The sequence below is a fragment of the Phasianus colchicus genome, chromosome 1 (genome assembly GCF_987193195.1).
Source record: "Phasianus colchicus chromosome 1, bPhaCol1.hap1.1, whole genome shotgun sequence".
NCBI lineage: Eukaryota > Metazoa > Chordata > Aves > Galliformes > Phasianidae > Phasianus > Phasianus colchicus.
Window position 1 is genome coordinate 881,371 of NC_143436.1, and position 21,002 is coordinate 902,372.

Here is a 21,002-nt window from a genome sequence, read left to right on the forward strand (position 1 = left end):
GTGCTGTGTGGCAGGGCATTGCATTGCATGGCATTGCAGAGCATGGCACTGCATTGTATGGCATGGCAGCGTGCTGTATGGCATGGCATTGCATTGCATGGCATTGCAGGGCATGGCATTGCATTGCACGGCATGGCAGCATGCTGTATGGCATGGCATTGCAGGGCATAGCATTGCAGGGCATGGCACTGCATTGTATGGCACGGCGGGGCACTGCATGGCATTGCATGGCATTGCATGGCAGCGTGCTGTATGGCATGGCATTGCTTTGCAGGGCATGGCATTGCATGGCATGGCACTGCATTGTATGGCATGGCATGGCATTGCAGGGCATGGCATGGCATTGCATGGCACGGCATGGCACTGCATGGCATGGCACTGCGCTGTACGGCACGGCAGGGCACTGCAGGGCATGGCATTGCTTTGCAGGGCGTGGCATTGCAGGGCATTGCACTGTATGGCATGGCATTGCATTGCATGGCATGGCAGTGTGCTGTATGGCATGGCATGGCACTGCAGGGCATGGCATGGCATTGCAGGGCATGGCACTGCATTGTATGGCATGGCACTGCAGGGCATGGCATTGCGCTGTATGGCATGGCATTGCATTGCACTCCCCCCCCTTTCACTCTCCCCCCTTGCACACTCACATATACTTGCACACTCCCCCCTTTCACACTCCCTGCCTTGCACACTCCCCCTTGCACACTCACATACCCTTGCACACTCCCCCTTTCACACTCACACACCCTTGCACACTCACACACCCTCGCTGCCTCCCCCCGGCCATACAGACCCTGCTGCACTCCCCCCCTTGCACACTCACATACCCTTTCAACTGTCCCCTATCACACTCCCCCCCCGCACACTCACACACCATTGCACACTCACACACCCTCGCCCCCTCCCCCTGGCCATACAGACCCTGCTGCACTCCCACCTTTCACACTCCCCCTATCACACTCCCCCCTCGCACACTCACACACCCTCGCCCCCTCCCCCCTGGCCATACAGACCCTCCTGCACTCCCTCCTTGCACACTCACACACCCTTGCACACTCCCCCTCCCCCCAGCCATACAGACCCTATCACACTCCCCCCTCGCACACACACACACCCTCGCCCCCTCCTCCTGGCCATACAGACCCTCCTGCACTCCCCCCCTTGCACACTCCACCCTTCCATACTCCTCCCCTCGCACACTCACACACCGTCTCCCCCTCCCCCCGGCCATACAGACCCTCCTGCGCTCGCGCAGCCCCGAACCCTCCGAGGAATCCCCCGAAGACACCGTGGAAGGGCTCAGCTCCCACCCTGGTGGACTCTTGCACGCGCACCTCCCTGGTGGTTTCCCCGCCACGCGTTTTGCTGATCTCGGTGCGCTCGGTGCGCGTGTAAGTGTGGCTGCTGCGCGTGAACGTGCGTGTCAGCCGCTCCTGCGCCGACACCATCTGGAACCAATTGCCTGCGCCGGGAAACGGGGGCGTCAGCGGGGGCGTAGGGGGCAATGGGGACATCTGGAGACAAATGGGGACCTGTGGGGACATCTGGGGGGCAATGGGGACATCTGGAGACAAATGGGGACCTGTGGGGACATCTGGGGGGCAATGGGGACATCTGGAGACAAATGGGGACATCTGGGGACATACGGGGACATCTGGAGACAAATGGGGACGTGTGGGGACATCTGGGGGGCAATGGGGACATCTGGAGACAAATGGGGACATCTGGGGGGCAATGGGGACATCTGGAGACATATGGGGACCTGTGGGGACATCTGGGGGGCAATGGGGACATATAGGGACATATGGGGACATATGGGGACATATGGGGATATGTGGGGACATGTGGAGACGTATGGGGACATATGGGGACATATGGGGACATGTGGGGACATACGGGGACGTGTAGGGACATATGAGGACATATGGGGACATGCGGGGACATATGGGGACATGTGGGGGGCTATGGGGACATCTGGAGACATATGAGGACATATGAGGACATATGGGGACATGCGGGGACATATGGGGGGCAATGGGGACATCTGGAGACATACGGGGACGTGTGGGGACATATGAGGACATATGGGGACGTGTGGGGGGCAATGGGGACATCTGGAGACACATGGGGACAGGTGGGGACATATGGGGATGTGTGGGGACATCTGGAGACAAATGGGGACTGTGGGGACATATGGGGACATGTGGGGGGCAATGGGGACATCTGGAGACATATGGGGATGTGTGGGGACATCTGGAGACGTATGGGGACATGTGGGGACATGTGGGGACATATGGGGACATGTGGGGACATGTGGGGACATGTGGAGACGTGTGGGGACATGTGGGGACATCTGGAAACATATGGGGACATATAGGGACATATGGGGACGTATGGGGACATGTGGGGACATGTGGGGACATATGGAGACGTGTGGGGACATGTGGGGACATATGGGGGGCAATGGGGACATCTGGAGACATATGGGGACAGGTGGGGACATCTGGGGACATCTGGGGGGCAATGGGGACACCTGGAGACATATGGGGACATATGGGGACATGTGGGGACATATGGGGACATCTGGAGACAAATGGGGACGTATGGGGGGCAATGGGGACATCTGCAAACATATGGGGATGTATGAGGACATGTGAGGACATATGGGGACAAGCGAGGACATATGGGGATGTGTGGGGACATATGGGGACATGTGGGGGGCAATGGGGACATCTGCAGACATACGGGGATGTATGAGGACATGTGAGGACGCATGGGGACATGTGGGGACGTATGAGAACATATGGGGACATGTGGGGACATGTGGGGGGCCATGGGGACATATGGGGACATATGGGGACGTGTGATTATATGTGGGGACATATGGGGACATGTGGAAATAGATGGGGACATAAGAGCATATGGGGACATGTGGGGACATATGGGAACATATGGGGACATGTGGGGACATATGGGGACGTGTGGGGACATATGGGGACGTGTGGGGACGTGTGGGGACAGATAGGGACATATGAGGACATATGGGGACACGTGAGGACGTGTGGGGACAGATGGGAACATGTGGGGACGTATGGGGACAAATGGGGGCATATGAGAACATATGGGGACGTGTGGGGACACAGGGACATTTGGGAACATGAGGACACGGGGACACTGAGGGGACGTTGTGGGGGTGTGGCGGTGTGCGGATATGGGGATGGAGGGATGGACAGACGGACAGACGGACGCGGGGATGGATGCGGATGGACAGCTGGACACGTGGATGGACGTAGAGATGGACAGACGGACAGATGGACACAGGGATGGATGCGGATGGACAGCTGGACACGTGGATGGATGTAGAGACAGACAGACGGACAGACGGACACGGGGATGGACGTAGAGACGGACAGACGGACAGGGGGATGGATGCAGAGATGGGCACACGGGTGGGCGGATGGACAGACGGACAGATGGACACGGGGATGCGCAGATGGACTGATGGACACGTGGATGGATGTAGAGACATACACACGGACAGATGGACAGACGGACAGGCGGACGGATGCAGAGATGGGCACACAGGTGGGTGGATGGACAAACGGACACACGGATGGGCGGACAGAAGGACAGACGAACATATGGATATAGAGATGGGCACATGGACGGACAGACAGACGGACAGATGGACACATGGATGGGCAGACGGACAGACGGACACGGGGATGGATGTAGAGATGGACATATGGACAGGTGGAGGGACAGACGGATGGAAGGACACATGGACGGACAGACAGACAAACAGATGGACATACGAATGGGTGGATGTAGAGACGGACAGACGGATGGACAGGGACACGGATGGACAGATGGACACACAGATGGTTGGACAGACGGATGGACGGACATAGGGATGGATGCATGGACCCAGGGTTGGATGGACAGACAGATGGACAGGTGGACGGACGAGGAGACGGATGGACAGGAGGATGGGCGGATGGATGGACAGACTGAAGGACAGATGGATGGACAGATGGACACATGGATGGACGTGGAGATGGATGGACAGATGGACACGGGGACAGGCGGATGGATGGATGGACAGACTGAAGGACAGATGGATGGATGGACGGACAGATGGACACATGGATGGACGTGGAGATGGACATGTGGCTGGAAATACAGATGGCTGGACATACGGACGGACAGACAGATGGACACACGGACACGGGGATGGACACATGGATGGATGTAGAGATGGACAGATGGACGGACGGACACGTGGACGGATGAACAGACGGACAGACAGACGGATGGATGGACGGATATAGAGATGGAGACGTAGATGATGGATGGACAGGCAGATGGACAGACAGACGGACACACGGATATGGAGATGGACACGTGGATGGACAGACAGATGGACGGACAGATGGATGTAGAAATTGACCCATGGATGGACAGATGGATGGATGGACAGACAGACGGACGGATGGATAGATAGAGAGATGGACCCGTAGATGATGGATGGACAGATGGACGGGTGGATGTAGAGATGGACCTGTGGATGGATGGACAGACGGACAAACAGACATAGAGTTGGACAGATGGACGGACGGACGGATGTGGAAATGGACACACAGATGATGGATGGATGGACAGACGGACAGACGGATGGATGGACAGACGGATGGACAGCTGGACACGTGGATGGACAGACAGACGGATGGACACTTTTATGGATGGATGGATGGACGGACAGACGGACTGACATACGGACAGATGGATGTAGAGACGGACATGTGGATGGACAGACGGACGGATGGACAAATGGATGGGTGGACAGACAGATGGACACTTGCATGGATGTGGAGATGGACACGCGGGCAGACGGAGGGACAGACAGATGGACAGAGGGACGGGCAGGCACACGGACGGACAGATGGACACGTGGGTGGGCGGACGGACGGACGGATGGACAGACAGGGATGGATGTAGAGGTGGACATGTAGATGGATGGACAGATGGACAGATGGACAGATTGACGCACGGATGGATGGATGGACGGATGGACACAGGGACAGACAGACGGATGGACATACAGGCGGATGGATGTAGAGATGGACATGTGGACGGACAGACGGACAGATGGACAAATGGATGGATGGATGGATGAGTGCATGTAGGGATGGACACGCGGATGGACGGACAGACAGACCAAGTGACGGACGGACAGCCGGACACGTGGATTAATGGACGGATGGATGGACACATGGACACAAGGACGTAGGGATGGACACGTGGATGGACAGACAGACGGTCAGAAGGACACAGTGGACGGACGGAGGCGTGTGCGGGGGAGGGGACGCAGGGACGGACGGACAGACGGACAGACAGATGGACGGGGGGGGAGGGCGGGAGGAGGGAAGGGGTGGACACACGGACCAACCCGCAGACGGACGGACGGACGCACGAACAATGGCAGACGTGCACGGATGGATGGACGGACGGACGGACACGGACAGACGCGGGGACGGACGGACGGACGGACGGACGAGGAGAGATGGAAGAGGGCGGCGGAGAGCAGAGCCACAGCGCTGCCACACCACGACACGGCCCCACGGCCCCCCCCACGGCCCCCATACCCCCCCACACCCCCCAATCCCCCATCGCCCCCTCCCCCATGTCCCCCCCATACCCCCAATATCCCATGGCCCACCCCCATGTCCCCCCATGTCCCCCCTATGCCCCCCATTCCTCCTACACCCCCCTCCCCCATGTTCCCCCCATACCCCCCCACCCCCCAACACCCCATGTCCCCCCCCATGTCCCCCGCCTCCTCCATGTCTCCTCCATCCCCCCCATCCCCCCCACACCCCCCAATCCCCCATGTCCCCCCCATATCCCCATACGCCCCATCTCCCCCATACTCCACCCACCCCATGTCCCCCCCCATGTCCCCTCCATACCCCCATCCCCCCCATCCCCCCCATCCTCCCAATCCCCCAAGTCCCCCCCCATGTCCCACCACATCCCCATCCCCCCCATTTCCCCCACACCCCCCAATCCCCCATGTCACCCCCATGTCCCACCACATCCCCATACCCCCCCATATCCCCCCTCATGTTCCCCCCCATGTCCCCATACACCCCCATGCCCCCCATCCCCCCCCATTCTCCCTATTCCCCCTCCACCACGTCCCCCCCATGTCCTCACACCCCCCCCATACCCCCCCATGTCCCCCCCATGTCCCCCCCATATCCCCATCCCCCCCAATCCCCCATGTCCCCCCCATGTTCCCCCCATCCCCCCCTCTCCCATGTCCCCCCATATTCCCATACCCCCATTCCCCCCATTACCCCCCAATCCCCCATATACCCCCCATGTCCCCACACCCCCCTATACCCCCAATACCCCATGCCCCCCCCACACCCCCCCCATGTCCCCCCCCATTTCCCCATACCCCCCCACCCCCCCCAATCCCCCATGTCCCCCCATATCCCTATCCCCTCCATCCCCCCCATAACCACACATTCCCCCATATCCCCCCATGTCCCCACACCCCCCATCCCCCCCAATCCCCCATGCCCCCCCCATATCCCCATCCCCCCCACACCCCCCAATCCCCCATCCCCCCCCCATATCCCCATACCTCCCATCCCCCCCAATCCCCCATGTCCCCCCTCCATTTCCCCCCCACATCTCCATCCCCCCCATCCCTGCCATCCCCCCCTCTCCCATGCCCCCCCATATCCCCATCCCCCCCAATCCCCCATATCCCCCCCCATGTGCCCCCATATCCCCATACACCCCATTCCCCCCATTCCCCCCCAATCCCCCATATCCCCCCCATTTCCCCATACCCCCCCACCCCCCCTCCCCCATGTCCCCCCATATCCCTATCCCCTCCACCCCCCCCATAACCCCACATACCCCCATATCCCCCCATGTCCCCACACCCCCCCATCCCCCCCAATCCCCCACACCCCCCCATATCCCCACGACCCCCCCCCGCGCCCCGCGCCCCCCGCCCCCATTTCCGCACCCGGTATTTTGAGGTTGAGGTCGCAGGCGCTGCCGATGGCGGCGATGGAGGCCGCCTGCCGGTTCCTGGTGATGCTCTCCTTCACGCGGCCCTCGCCGCTCACCTTCACCGTGAAGGGGCTCCCTGCGGCACCGCGCCGTTACGGCCCCCCCCGGGGTTCCAGCGACCCCCCCCCGGGATGCCAACCCCCCCACCCCGTGTCCCCACATCCCCCAAGAGGTGACACCCACCCAGGACGGGAAGCCTGGACCCCAACAGGGATTTGCCCCCCCCCCAGGAGGGGGGACCTGTGGACCCCCTTGTGGACCCCCCCCAAGGATGTGAGCCCCCCCCAGGAGGTGACCCCCCCCACCCCCAAGACCCCACACCCCAGGTGAATCCCCAACTCAGGAAGGGACTTGCGGCCCCCCTAGGATGTGACCCCCCCTAGGATGTGATCCCCCCAGGAGGTGACCCCCCCCCCCACCACCCAGGAGAGAACATGCAGCCCCCCCTGGATGTGACGCCCCCCCTGTGCCCCCACATCCCCCAAGAGGTGACTCCCACCCTCCGCCCACGCAGGACGGGACACATGGACCCCAACAGGGATTTGCCCCCCCCCCAGGAGGCGATGCTCCCATTCACATAGGGACCTGTGGACCCCCCCCAAGGATGTGAGTCCCCCCCAGGAAATGACCCCCCCCCAAGACCCCACACCCCAGGTGAGCCCCCAACTCAGGAAGGGACTCGCAGCCCCCCTAGGATGTGACCCCCCCCAGGAGGTGACCCCCCCTCACCACCACCCAGGAGAGGACATGCAGCCCCCCGGGATGTGACACCCCCCCAGAAGATGCCAGCCCCCCCCCCATTACAATGCCCCCCCCAGGATGTCTCCCACCCCCTGGAGCCCCCCCCCATTACAATCTCCCCCCCCAGTAGGTCTCTCATTGCCTGGTGCCTCCCCCCCCCATTACAACCCCCCCCCAGGATGCCTCCCATCCCCTGGAGCCCCCCCCTCTACAACCCCCCCAGGATGCCTCCCACCCCCTTGTGCCCCCCCCCATTACAACCCCCCCCAGGAAGCCTCCCACCCCCTGGACCCCCCCCCCCATTACACCCCCCCCCAGGATGCCTCCCACGCCCCGGTGCCCCCCGCTCCCCCCCACCTGGGACGTGGCGCTCTGCGAACTTGACGCTGAGGCGGTAGCTGCCCGGCTCGGTGGGGCAGTAGGACACCTTGCAGGTCCCGTCCTCGGCGTCCTCGCAGTGGATGTCCACCTTGCTGGGCCCCTCCACCGACAGCCCCAGCCCGCCGTACCCTGCGCCCGGGGGGGGAAAGAGACGGCCCATGGACCCCCCCGCCGCAGCCCGGCCGCGGGGCTACCGTTACGGGGGGGTGGTGGCCGTGGCTGCCGGCTCGGCCGGCTTGGTGATGCTCGGGGGGCCTGCGGATCATGTGTTGGCTATGGCATCATGTGGCCACCATCATGGCCACCATCCCATCCCATGTTGGCTATGGACATCACGTGGCCACCATCGTGGCCACCATCCCATGTTGGCTATGGCTATCACATGGCCACCATCATGGCCACCATCCCATGTTGGCTATGGCCACCATTATGGCCATCATTCCATCCCATCCCATCCCATCCCACATTGGCTATGGCCATCACATGGCCACCATCATGGCCATCATCATGGCCACCATCCCATCCCATGTTGGCTATTGCCACCATCATGGCCACCATCCCATTCCATGATGACTATGGCCATCACATGGCCGCCATCATGGCCACCATCCCCCCCCATCCCACGTTACCCATGACCACACCACATCCATGACCCCCATTCCCATCCCATCCCATGTTTACCATGACCATAACGTGGCCATGATCCCCATCCCATCCCATCCACCACCATGGCCACCATCCCACCCCATGCTGACTACAACCATCACAAGGCCATGACTCCCATCCCATCCCATCCCATCCCATCCCATCCCATCCCATCCCATCCCATCCCATCCCACCCCATCCCATCCCATCCCATCCCATCCCACCCCATCCCATCCCATCCCATCCCATCCCATCCCACCCCATCCCATCCCATCCCACCCCATCCCATCCCATCCCACCCCATCCCACCCCATCCCATCCCATCCCATCCCACCCCATCCCACCCCATCCCACCCCATCCCACCCCATCCCATCCCACCCCACCCCACCCCATCCCATCCCATTCCCATCCCATTCCCATCCCACCCCATCCCATCCCATCCCATCCCATCCCATTCCCATCCCACCCCATTCCATCCCATCCCACCCCATCCCACCCCATCCCATCCCATCCCACCCCATCCCACCCCATCCCATCCCATCCCATCCCACCCCATCCCATCCCATCCCATCCCATCCCATCCCATCCCATCCCACCCCACCCCACCCCATCCCATCCCATTCCCATCCCACCCCATCCCATCCCACCCCATCCCACCCCATCCCATCCCATCCCACCCCATCCCATCCCATCCCACCCCATCCCACCCCATCCCATCCCATCCCATCCCATCCCATCCCATCCCATCCCATCCCATCCCATCCCATCCCACTCCATCCCATCCCCATCCCATCCCATCCCATCCCATCCCATCCCATCCCATCCCCATCCCATCCCATCCCATCCCATCCCATCCCATCCCATCCCATCCCATCCCATCCCATCCCATGCCATGCCATGCCACCCCACACTGTCCATGACCACACCACATCCATGACCCCCATCCCATCCCATCCCATCCCATCCCATCCCATCCCATCCCATCCCATCCCACCCCATGTTGTCCAACACATCCATTACCCCAATCCCATCCCCATCGCCATCCCATGCTATGCCATGCCATGCTATGCCACCCCATGTTGAGCATGGCCACACCACATCCATGACCCCCCAACTCATCCCATCCCATCCCACCCCATCCCATCCCATCCCACCCCATCCCATCCCATCCCACCCCCCCAGGACCACCCCCACCCCCGGCCCCCAGCCCCCCCTCACCAGCACTGCGCGTGTCCACGACGAACTCGGCCAGCTGGAAGGTGCGCCCCTCGCTCAGCCCGGCTCCCCACACCTTCACGCGCTCGGCGTCGCCGATCTCGGACGGCCCCACCACGATCTTGAAGGGGCTGTTGGTGACGTGCTGCCCGCCCTTCCTCACGCTCACCACGTGCTCCCCCACCTCCTTGGGCGTGAAGGAGATCCCTGCGTTGGGGGGGAGGAACGCGGTCAGCACCATGGCCACCACCCCACCCCACCCCATCCCACCCCATCCCACCCCATCCTCATCCCCATCCCACCCCATGCTGTCCATGACCACAACACAGCCATGGCCACCATCCCATCCAATCCCCACCCCACCCCATCACCCCATCCCATCTCCAAACCATCCCATCCCACCTCACCCCATCCCCACCCCATCCCCACCCCACCCCATCCCCATCCCCACCCCATCTCACCCCACCCCATCTCACCCCACCCCATCTCACCCCACCCCATCCTAACCCATCCCATCCCCTCCTCATCCCCATCCCATCCCCATCCCCACCCCATCCCACCCCATCCCATCCCCACCCCATCCCACCCCATCCCATCCCCACCCCATCCCACCCCATCCCACTCCCTCCCATCCCATCGCACCCCACCCCATCCCATCCCGTCCAGCACCACAGCCACCACCCCATCCCACCCCATCCCCATCCCCACCCCATCCCATCCCATCCCACCCCATGCTGACCATGACCACAACACAGCCAAGGCCACCATCCCACCCCATCCCACCCCACTCCATTCCACCCCACCCCATCCCATCCCCATCCTCATCCCCATCCCCACCTCACCCCATCCCATTCCATTCCATCCCCATCCCATCCCCATCCTCATCCCCATCCCCACCTCACCCCATCCCATTCCATTCCATCCCCATCCCATCCCCATCCATCACCCCTAGCCCACCCCCATCCCCATCCCCATCCCCATCCCCATCCCCATCCCCATCCCCATCCCACCCCACCCCACCCCACCCCAACCCATCCCACCCCATCCCATCCCATCCCATCCCATCCCATCCCATCCCATCCCATCCCATCCCATCCCATCCCATCCCATCCCATCCCATCCATCACTCCTAGCCCATCCCCACCCCATCCCACCCCACCCCATCCCATCCCATTCCATCCCCATCCCCATCCCCACCCCACCCCCCCCCCCCCCCCCCCCGCGCACCGATGTGGCGGTTGGGCAGGCGTTTGAGCAGGCAGGGCTCCTCGGTGCCCGAGGGGGCGCGGATGGTGGCGGTCAGCTGGCTCAGGTCCGTCTCCGAGATCTTCAGCGAGACGTCGGTGGCCGTCCCCACGTTCAGCTGCGACGTGCGCAGCGAGTCGTCACCTGGGGGGGGTCATCGGGTCAGGGGGGTGGGGGGGGGCGGACACAAAGGGTTGGGGGGCAGGACGGGGGGGGGGCTTCGGGGCCATGGGATGGGGTCCTATGGGGTTGGATGGGGTCCTATGGGGTTGGATGGGGACCTCTGGGGTTGGATGATGTCTTCATGGGGTTGGGTGGGGTCCTATGGGGTTGGGTGGGGTCTCATGGGGTTGGGTGGGTAATATGGTGTTGGATGGGGTCTCCATGGAGTTGTATGAGGTCCTATGGGGTTGGCTGGGGTCCTATGGGGTTGGATAGGGTCTCCATGGGGTTGGGTGACGTTCTATGGGGTTGGATGGAGTTGGATGGGGTCTCATGGGGTTGGATGGGGTCTTCACGGGATTGGATTGGATTGGGTCGTATGGGGTTGGATGGGATCCTATTGGGTTGGATGGGGCCCTATGGGATTGGATAGGATCTCTATGGGGTTGGATGGGGTCCTCTGGGGTTGGATGGGGTTGGATGGAATTTCTGTAGGGTTGGATAGGGTTGAATGGCGTCTCATGGGGTTGGATGGGGTGTCATGGGGTTGGATGGGGTCCTATGGGGTTGGGTGGGGTCTCCATGGGGTTGGATGGGGTCTCATGGGGTTGGATGGGGTCTCATGGGGTTGGATGGGGACCTCTGGGGTTGGATGGGGTTCTATGGGGTTGGATGGGGTCCTATGGGGTTGGATGGGGTCCTATGGGGTTGGATGGGGTTGGATGGAGTTTCTGCAGTGTTGGATGGGATCAGGGATGGATGGGGTCTGCATGGCATTGGATGGGGTCTCATGGGGTTGGATGGGGTCCTATGGGGAATCCCCACCCCATCCCCACCGCATAACCACAGGACCATCCTCCATCCCATCCAATAACCATGGGAATGCCCACCCCACCCCCACCCCATAATCACGGGAATCCCCCCCCACCCCCTCCCCACAACCCCCCAGGCCCCGCGGCGTGGCGCACCGGTGATCTTGGCGGTGAAGGGGCTGCCCGGGATGTGCTCGTCGTCGAAGCGCACGATGACGCTGTAGTCGCCGGGCGCGGTGGGCAGGTAGGACACGGTGCACGTGCCGTCCTGGTTGTCCTGGCAGCTCAGCTCCGCCTTGGACGGGCCTTCCACGGCCAGCGACAGCCCGCCTGCGGGCACCGCGCGCTCACAGCCGGGGGCACCACGTGCTGCCACACAGCCATAGCGTCGCACGACCCCGTAGGGATACCGTCACACAACCCATAGAGATACAGTGATACAACCCATAGAGATACCGTCACACAACCCATAGAGATACCGTGATACAACCCATAGAGATACCGTCACACAACCCATAGAGATACAGTGATACAACCCCATAGAGATACCGTCACACAACCCACAGCCATACCGTCACACAACCCATAGAGATACAGTGATACAACCCATAGAGATACCGTGATACAACCCCATAGAGATACCGTCACACAACCCATAGAGATACCGTCACACAACCCATAGAGATACCATCACACAACCCATAGAGATACCATCACACAACCCATAGAGATACCGTCACACAACCCATAGAGATACCGTCACACAACCCACAGCCATACCGTCACACAACCCACAGCCATACCGTCACACAACCCATAGAGATACCGTCACACAACCCATAGAGATACCGTCACACAACCCATAGAGATACCATCACACAACCCATAGAGATACCATCACACAACCCATAGAGATACCGTCACACAACCCACAGCCATACCGTCACACAACCCATAGAGATACCGTCACACAACCCATAGAGATACCGTGATACAACCCCATAGAGATACCGTCACACAACCCATAGAGATACCGTCACACAACCCATAGAGATACCATCACACAACCCATAGAGATACCATCACACAACCCATAGAGATACCGTCACACAACCCATAGAGATACCGTCACACAACCCATAGAGATACCGTGATACAACCCCATAGAGATACCGTCACACAACCCATAGAGATACCGTCACACAACCCATAGAGATACCATCACACAACCCATAGAGATACCATCACACAACCCATAGAGATACCGTCACACAACCCACAGCCATACCGTCACACAACCCATAGAGATACAGTGATACAACCCATAGAGATACCGTCACACAACCCACAGCCATACCGTCACACGACCCATAGAGATACTGTCACACAACCCCATAGAGATACCGTCACACAACCCACAGCCATACCGTCACACGACCCATAGAGATACTGTCACACAACCCATAGAGATACCGTCACACAACCCATAGAGATACCGTCACACAACCCATAGAGATACCATCACACAACCCATAGAGATACCATCACACAACCCATAGAGATACCGTCACACAACCCACAGCCATACCGTCACACAACCCATAGAGATACCGTCACACAACCCATAGAGATACCGTGATACAACCCCATAGAGATACCGTCACACAACCCATAGAGATACCGTCACACAACCCATAGAGATACCATCACACAACCCATAGAGATACCATCACACAACCCATAGAGATACCGTCACACAACCCATAGAGATACCGTCACACAACCCACAGCCATACCGTCACACAACCCATAGAGATACCGTCACACAACCCATAGAGATACCGTGATACAACCCCATAGAGATACCGTCACACAACCCATAGAGATACCGTCACACAACCCATAGAGATACCATCACACAACCCATAGAGATACCATCACACAACCCATAGAGATACCGTCACACAACCCATAGAGATACCGTCACACAACCCATAGAGATACCGTGATACAACCCCATAGAGATACCGTCACACAACCCATAGAGATACCGTCACACAACCCATAGAGATACCATCACACAACCCATAGAGATACCATCACACAACCCATAGAGATACCGTCACACAACCCATAGAGATACCGTCACACAACCCACAGCCATACCGTCACACAACCCATAGAGATACCGTCACACAACCCATAGAGATACCGTGATACAACCCCATAGAGATACCGTCACACAACCCATAGAGATACCATCACACAACCCATAGAGATACCATCACACAACCCATAGAGATACCGTCACACAACCCATAGAGATACCGTCACACAACCCATAGAGATACCGTGATACAACCCCATAGAGATACCGTCACACAACCCATAGAGATACCGTCACACAACCCATAGAGATACCATCACACAACCCATAGAGATACCATCACACAACCCATAGAGATACCGTCACACAACCCACAGCCATACCGTCACACAACCCATAGAGATACCGTCACACAACCCACAGCCATACCGTCACACGACCCATAGAGATACTGTCACACAACCCCATAGAGATACCGTCACACAACCCACAGCCATACCGTCACACGACCCATAGAGATACTGTCACACAACCCCATAGAGATACCGTCACACAACCCATAGAGATACCGTCACACAACCCACAGCCATACTGTCACACAACTCATAGAGATACAGTGATACAACCCCATAGGGATACCGTCACACAACCCATACCAATATCGTCACACAACCCCATAGGGATACCGTCACACAACCCATACCAATATCGTCACACAACCCATAGAGATACCGTCACACAACCCACAGCGATACCGTCACACGACCCCGTAGGGATACCGTGATACAACCCATAGAGATACCGTCACACAACCCATAGAGATACCGTCACACGACCCCGTAGGGATACCGTCACACGACCCCATAGAGATACCATCACACAACCCATAGAGATACCGTCACACAACCCCATAGGGATACCGTGATACAACCCCAAACAGATGTAATGATACAACCCCATAGAGAGCTAATGATACAACCCCATAGAGATACCGTGATACAACCCCATACAGATCTAATGATACAACCCCATAGAGATCTAATGATTCAACCCTATAGGGATACAGCCACACGACCCCATAGGGATACCGTCACACGACCCCACAGCGATACCATCACACGAACCCATAGAAATACAGTGATACAACCCCATAAAGATCTAATGATACAACCCTATAGGGATACACTCACACGACCCTGTAGGGATACAGTCATACGACCCCATAGGGATACAGTGATACAACCCTATAGAGATCTAATGATACAACCACACAACCCCACAGGGATACAGTCACACGACCCCATAGCAATACAGTCACATGACCCCATACAGACACAGTCACACGATCCCACAGGGATACAATCAGACGGCCTCATAGGGATACCATCATACGACCCCATAGGGACTGCCCTGAGATCTGACCCCATAATGGAGCATCCTCAGATCTGACCCCTTGGGAGTCGCACCCATCACCCCACAACCCCCACAACCCCATAACCCCCATCACCCCCAACCCCCCCAACCACCCCATCACTCCCCAGCCCCCCCACCCCCAACCACCCCATAGCCCCCATCCCCGCCATCACCCCTCGTTCCCCCCCAACCCCAACCACCCCATAACCCCCATCACCCCCCAACCCCAACCACCCCACAACCCCCATCACTCCCCAACCCCCCCAGCCCCTCCCACCCCCCAACCCCATAACCCCCACTCACCCCCACCCCCTCCCCCCCTCCCCCCCCGCCCCCCTACCCTCTCCGGCGCCCTTGGTGCAGACGGTGAAGCTGCAGGCTTTGTTCACCACGCCGTGGCTCAGCCCGGCCCCGTAGGCGCTCACGTGCCGCGCGTCCACCGCGTCCACGTAGAACTGCAGGGGGCTGCCTGGGGGGGGCACGGGGGGGGGGCGTCAGGGACCCCCGATGACCCCCCCCATAGAGCACCTGGGACCCCCAGAAGTGTCCCCAGGACCCCCATGTTATCCGTCCCCCCCCCATAGTGTCCCCAGGACCCCCATCTTGTCTGTCACACTCCCCCCCCCCCAAGGACCCCCCCGCTGCCCCCCTGGTCCCCCCCCATAGAGTCCCTGGACCCCCAATTGTGTCCTGTCCCTACAGTGTCCTTGGGACCCCCCCATAATTTCCTATGGACATCCCCAGTGTCCCCCCCCACTGTCCTAAAGACCCCCCCCATGGTGACCCCAGTGTTGTCCACATAGAGATGCAGAGGGCTGGGGGGGGCAGGGGGGGGTCTTTAGGACATTGGGATGCGCTGCATCTGAGACCCCCGATGACCCCCCCCATAGTGTCCCCAGGACCCTCCCCCAATAATGACCCAAGGACCCCCCAGCTGTCTGTCCCTCCTACCCCCACAGTGTCCCCCCCATGCCCCCCACCCCCAAATCCCCCCCTCCAGTGTCCCCCATATCCCCCCACCCCATCACCCCCAACATCCCCCCCATATCCCCCATATCCCCCCTATCATCACCTCTCCACCCTCCCCAGCCCCCCACCCCATATCAGTGCCCCCCCACCCCATCGCCCCCCACGCCCCCTCTTACCGCCATATCTCCCCCATATCAGCACCCCCCAGCCCCCTCCCCCCATATCAGTGCCCCCCCATCCCCCCACCCCCACTCACCCCCCCAATGCCCCCCCACCCACCCCATCACCCCCATATCCCCCCCATCAGTGCCCCCCCATCCCCCCACGCCATCACCCCCCATATCAGCGACCCCCCATCCCCCCCACCCACTTACCCCCCATATCAGTGCCCCCCCCCCAATCACCCCCCCACCCCCCCATATCCGCCCCCCCCACGCCCCCGTTACCGGGCAGCGGATCCCCGTCGCAGCGCAGCTCCATGAGGTGCCGCCCCTTTTCGGTGGGCTCGAAGCGCACGGCCACCGTCCCGTCCCCGCGCTGCGTCACCTCGGCGCGGGCGCTGCGCCCCGACGGCGTGCGGACCTCGGCTGGGGGGCGGCCGTGATGAGCGGCGCCCCCAGCGACACGTAGCAACACATAGAGACACATAGAGACCCATAGCGACACGTAGCGACCCATAGAGAACCATAGCGACACGTAGCGACCCATAGAGACCCATAGCGACACATAGCGACCCATAGGGACCAATAGAGACCCATAGAGACCCATAGAGACCCATAGCGACACGTAGCGACCCATTAGAGACCCATAGCGACACATAGCGACCCATAGGGACCCATAGAGACCCATAGGGACCCATAGAGACCCATAGCGACCCATAGAGACCCATAGGGACCCATAGAGACCCATAGCGACACGTAGCGACCCATAGAGACACATAGAGACCCATAGCGACCCATAGAGCCCCATAGAGACCCATAGCGACACATAGCGACACATAGCGACACATAGAGACCCATAGCGACCCATAGAGACCCATAGAGCCCCATAGCGACACATAGCGACACATAGCGACACATAGAGACCCATAGAGCCCCATAGAGCCCCATAGAGACCCATAGAGACCCATAGAGACCCACAGCGCCCCATAGCGCCCCACAGCGCCCCCTACCGGTGATGTCTCCCTTCAGCGGGGCGCAGGGCAGATCGAGGCTGAAGGGCCGAAGGCTCTCAGGGGGGGTGGGGGGCTCCGATGTCGCCTGCGTGGGGGGTCAGCGGGGTCAGCGGGGTCAGCGGGGTCAGAGGGGTCAGGGGGTCAGAGGGGTCAGCGGGGTCAGCGGGGTCAGCAGGGTCAGTGGGGTTGGGGGGGTCAGGGGGGTCAGGGGGGGTTGGGGGCTCAGGGAGGTCAGAGGGGTCAGGGGGGTCAGCGAAGTCAGGAGGGGTCAGGGGAGTCAGGGGGGTCAGGGAGGTCAGCGGGGTCAGAAGGGTCAGAGGGGTCGGGGGGGTCAAGGGGGTCAGCGGGGTCAGCGGGGTCAGGGAGGTCAGCGGGGTCAGTGGGGTCGGGGGGGTCAGGGGGGTAAGGGGTGCCAGAGGGGCCAGGGGGGGCAGAGGGGTCAGCAGGGTCAGAGGGGTCAGGGGGGTCAGGGAGGTCAGCGGGGTCAGTGGGGTTGGGGGGGTCAGGGGGGTCGGGGGGGTCGGGGGGCTCATGGAGGTCTGCGGGGTCGGAGGGGTCAGCGGGGTCAGGGGGGTCAGAGGGGTCAGGGGGGTCGGAGGGGGTTGGAGGGGGTCAGCGGAGTCAGAGAGGTCAGGGGGGTCAGCGGGGTCAGGGGGGTCGGAGGGGTGAGTGGGCATGGGGGCACAGTGGGGTCAGCAGGGTCAGTGGGGTCAGCGGGGTCAGGGCAGTCAGCAGGGATCACTTGGGCACAGTGGGGTCAGTGGGGTCAGTGGGGTCAGCAGGGTCAGTGGGGTCACGGGAGATGTGGGATCAGTGGGGTCAGAAGGGTCAGGGGGATCAGTGGGGTCAAGGGGGTCAGGGGGGATGGGGGCACAGTGGGGTCAGTGGAGTGAGTGGGGTCAGCAGAGATGTGGGGCACAGTGGGGTCAGCAGGGATGTGGGGTCAGTGGGGTCAGTGGGGTCAGTGGGAGATGGGGGCACAGGGGGGTCTCAGTGGGGTCAGTGGGGTCAGGGGAGGTGGGGGGCACAGTGGGGTCACCAAACCCCACAGGTTGCACAGCCCCACAGAACTCCCAACTTCACAGTGACCCACAGCTGCCAGGTCATGACCTCTGATCCCTGACCCCTGACCCCCCAGCCCCATCATCCCAAGGACCCCAATGACCCTGTGACCCCATGACCCCAAAGACGCTAAAGACTCCAAAAACCCCATGACCCAATGACCCCCATGACCCCCAATGCTCCCATGACCCCACAGACCCCAAGAACCCCCATGATCCCAATGACCCTAATGACCCCGTGACCCCTGACCCCATCACCACGCACCATGATGCGGAAGGGCGAGTTGGGGCCGTGCTGCCCCCTGAAGCAGACGGTGAGGCTGTAACATCTGGGTGCCCCATCACCCCAAGGACCCCATGACCCCATGACCCCAAAGACCCCAAAGACCCCAAAGACCCCAATGACCCCCGACCCCATTGCCACGCACCACGATGCGGAAGGGCGAGTTGGGGCCGTGCTGCCCGCCGAAGCGGACGCTCAGCCCAAAAGTGCTGGGTGCCCCATCACCCCAAGGACCCCATGACCCCATGACCCCCATGACCCCATGACCCTGTGACCCCGTGACCCCTGACCCCGGCCACGCACCACGATGCGGAAGGGCGAGTTGGGGCCGTGCTGCCCGCTGAAGCGGACGGTGAGGCCGTAGGCGCCGGGTGCCCCATCACCCCAGGGACCCCATGACCCCAAAGACCCCATGACCCCAAAGACCCCATGACCCCCAGGACCCCATGACCCCTGACCCCGGCCACGCACCACGATGCGGAAGGGCGAGTTGGGGCCGTGCTGCCCGCCGAAGCGGACGGTGAGGCCGTAACATCTGGGTGCCCCATCACCCCAAGGACCCCAAGGACCCCATGACCCCATGACCCCAAAGACCCCATGACCCCGTGACCCCGTGACCCCAATGACCCCGGCCACGCACCACGATGCGGAAGGGCGAGTTGGGGACGTGCTGCCCGCCGAAGCGGACGGTGAGGCCGTAACATCTGGGTGCCCCATCACCCCAAGGACCCCATGACCCCAAGGACCCCATGACCCCAAAGACCCCATGACCCCAAAGACCCCGTGACCCCCACGGCCCCGTGACCCCCGACCCCGGCCACGCACCACGATGCGGAAGGGCGAGTTGGGGACGTGCTGCCCGCCGAAGCGGACGGTGAGGCCGTAGGCGCCGGGCTCGGGCGCGGTGTAGGACACGTGGAAGGTGCCGTCGGGGTTCTCGGCCACGTCCACGTCCACCTCGGCGCCGTCGGGGCTGAGCACGGAGCACGTGACCTTGCCGGGCCCGGCGGCGCGCGCGTCCACGGCCAGCAGGGTGCGCTCCCCGGGACGCAGCGTCGGGAACGCGCAGCCGCCTGCGGGCAGCGACAACGGCCGCTTGGGGGCGCTGCGGGGCGACGCGCATGCGCCGCGCGCCTCGGAGGCGGGGCTCTGACCCACCGCTCTGACCCATAGCGTGACCCATAGGCTGACCTATAGACTGACCCATAGCCTGACCCATAGATCTGACCCATAGACTGACCCATAGCCTGACCCATAGATCTGGTCTATAGACTGACCCATAGATCTGACCCACCGCTCTGACCCATAGCGTGACCCATAGCCTGACCTATAGATCTCATCTATAGCCTGACCCATAGATCTGACCCATAGCCTGACCCATAGATCTGACCCATAGATCTCATCTATAGCCTGACCCATAGCCTGACCCATAGATCTGACCCATAGGCTGACCCATAGATCTCATCTATAGACTGACCCATAGCCTGAACCATAGATCTGACCCACCGCTCTGACCCATAGATCTGACCCATAGGCTGACCCATAGCCTGACCCATAGATCTGACCCATAGATCTGACCCATAGCCTGACCCATAGATCTGACCCACCAGTCTGACCCATAGATCTCATCTATAGCCTGACCCATAGGCTGACCCATAGACTGACCCATAGATCTGACCCATAACCTGACCCATAGAC

The 21,002-nt window shown here is 61.0% G+C and overlaps 1 protein-coding gene across 1 annotated transcript in view; it reads right to left on the bottom strand.

Moving 5' to 3' along the window:
• The window catches only part of FLNC (filamin C), a 111,475-nt gene that overhangs the window by 13,253 nt on the left and 77,220 nt on the right, over positions 1-21,002 (bottom strand). Inside the window, exons 31-40 of the mRNA XM_090125896.1 lie at positions 20,130-20,377; positions 17,958-18,045; positions 17,233-17,373; positions 16,158-16,286; positions 12,454-12,627; positions 11,306-11,467; positions 10,082-10,285; positions 8,194-8,346; positions 7,049-7,171; positions 1,241-1,465 (exon numbers count right to left, since the gene is read on the bottom strand). Of these exons, the coding sequence (XP_089982022.1) occupies positions 1,241-1,465; positions 7,049-7,171; positions 8,194-8,346; positions 10,082-10,285; positions 11,306-11,467; positions 12,454-12,627; positions 16,158-16,286; positions 17,233-17,373; positions 17,958-18,045; positions 20,130-20,377 (1,647 nt within the window). The remainder of the gene's footprint in view (positions 1-1,240; positions 1,466-7,048; positions 7,172-8,193; positions 8,347-10,081; positions 10,286-11,305; positions 11,468-12,453; positions 12,628-16,157; positions 16,287-17,232; positions 17,374-17,957; positions 18,046-20,129; positions 20,378-21,002) is intronic.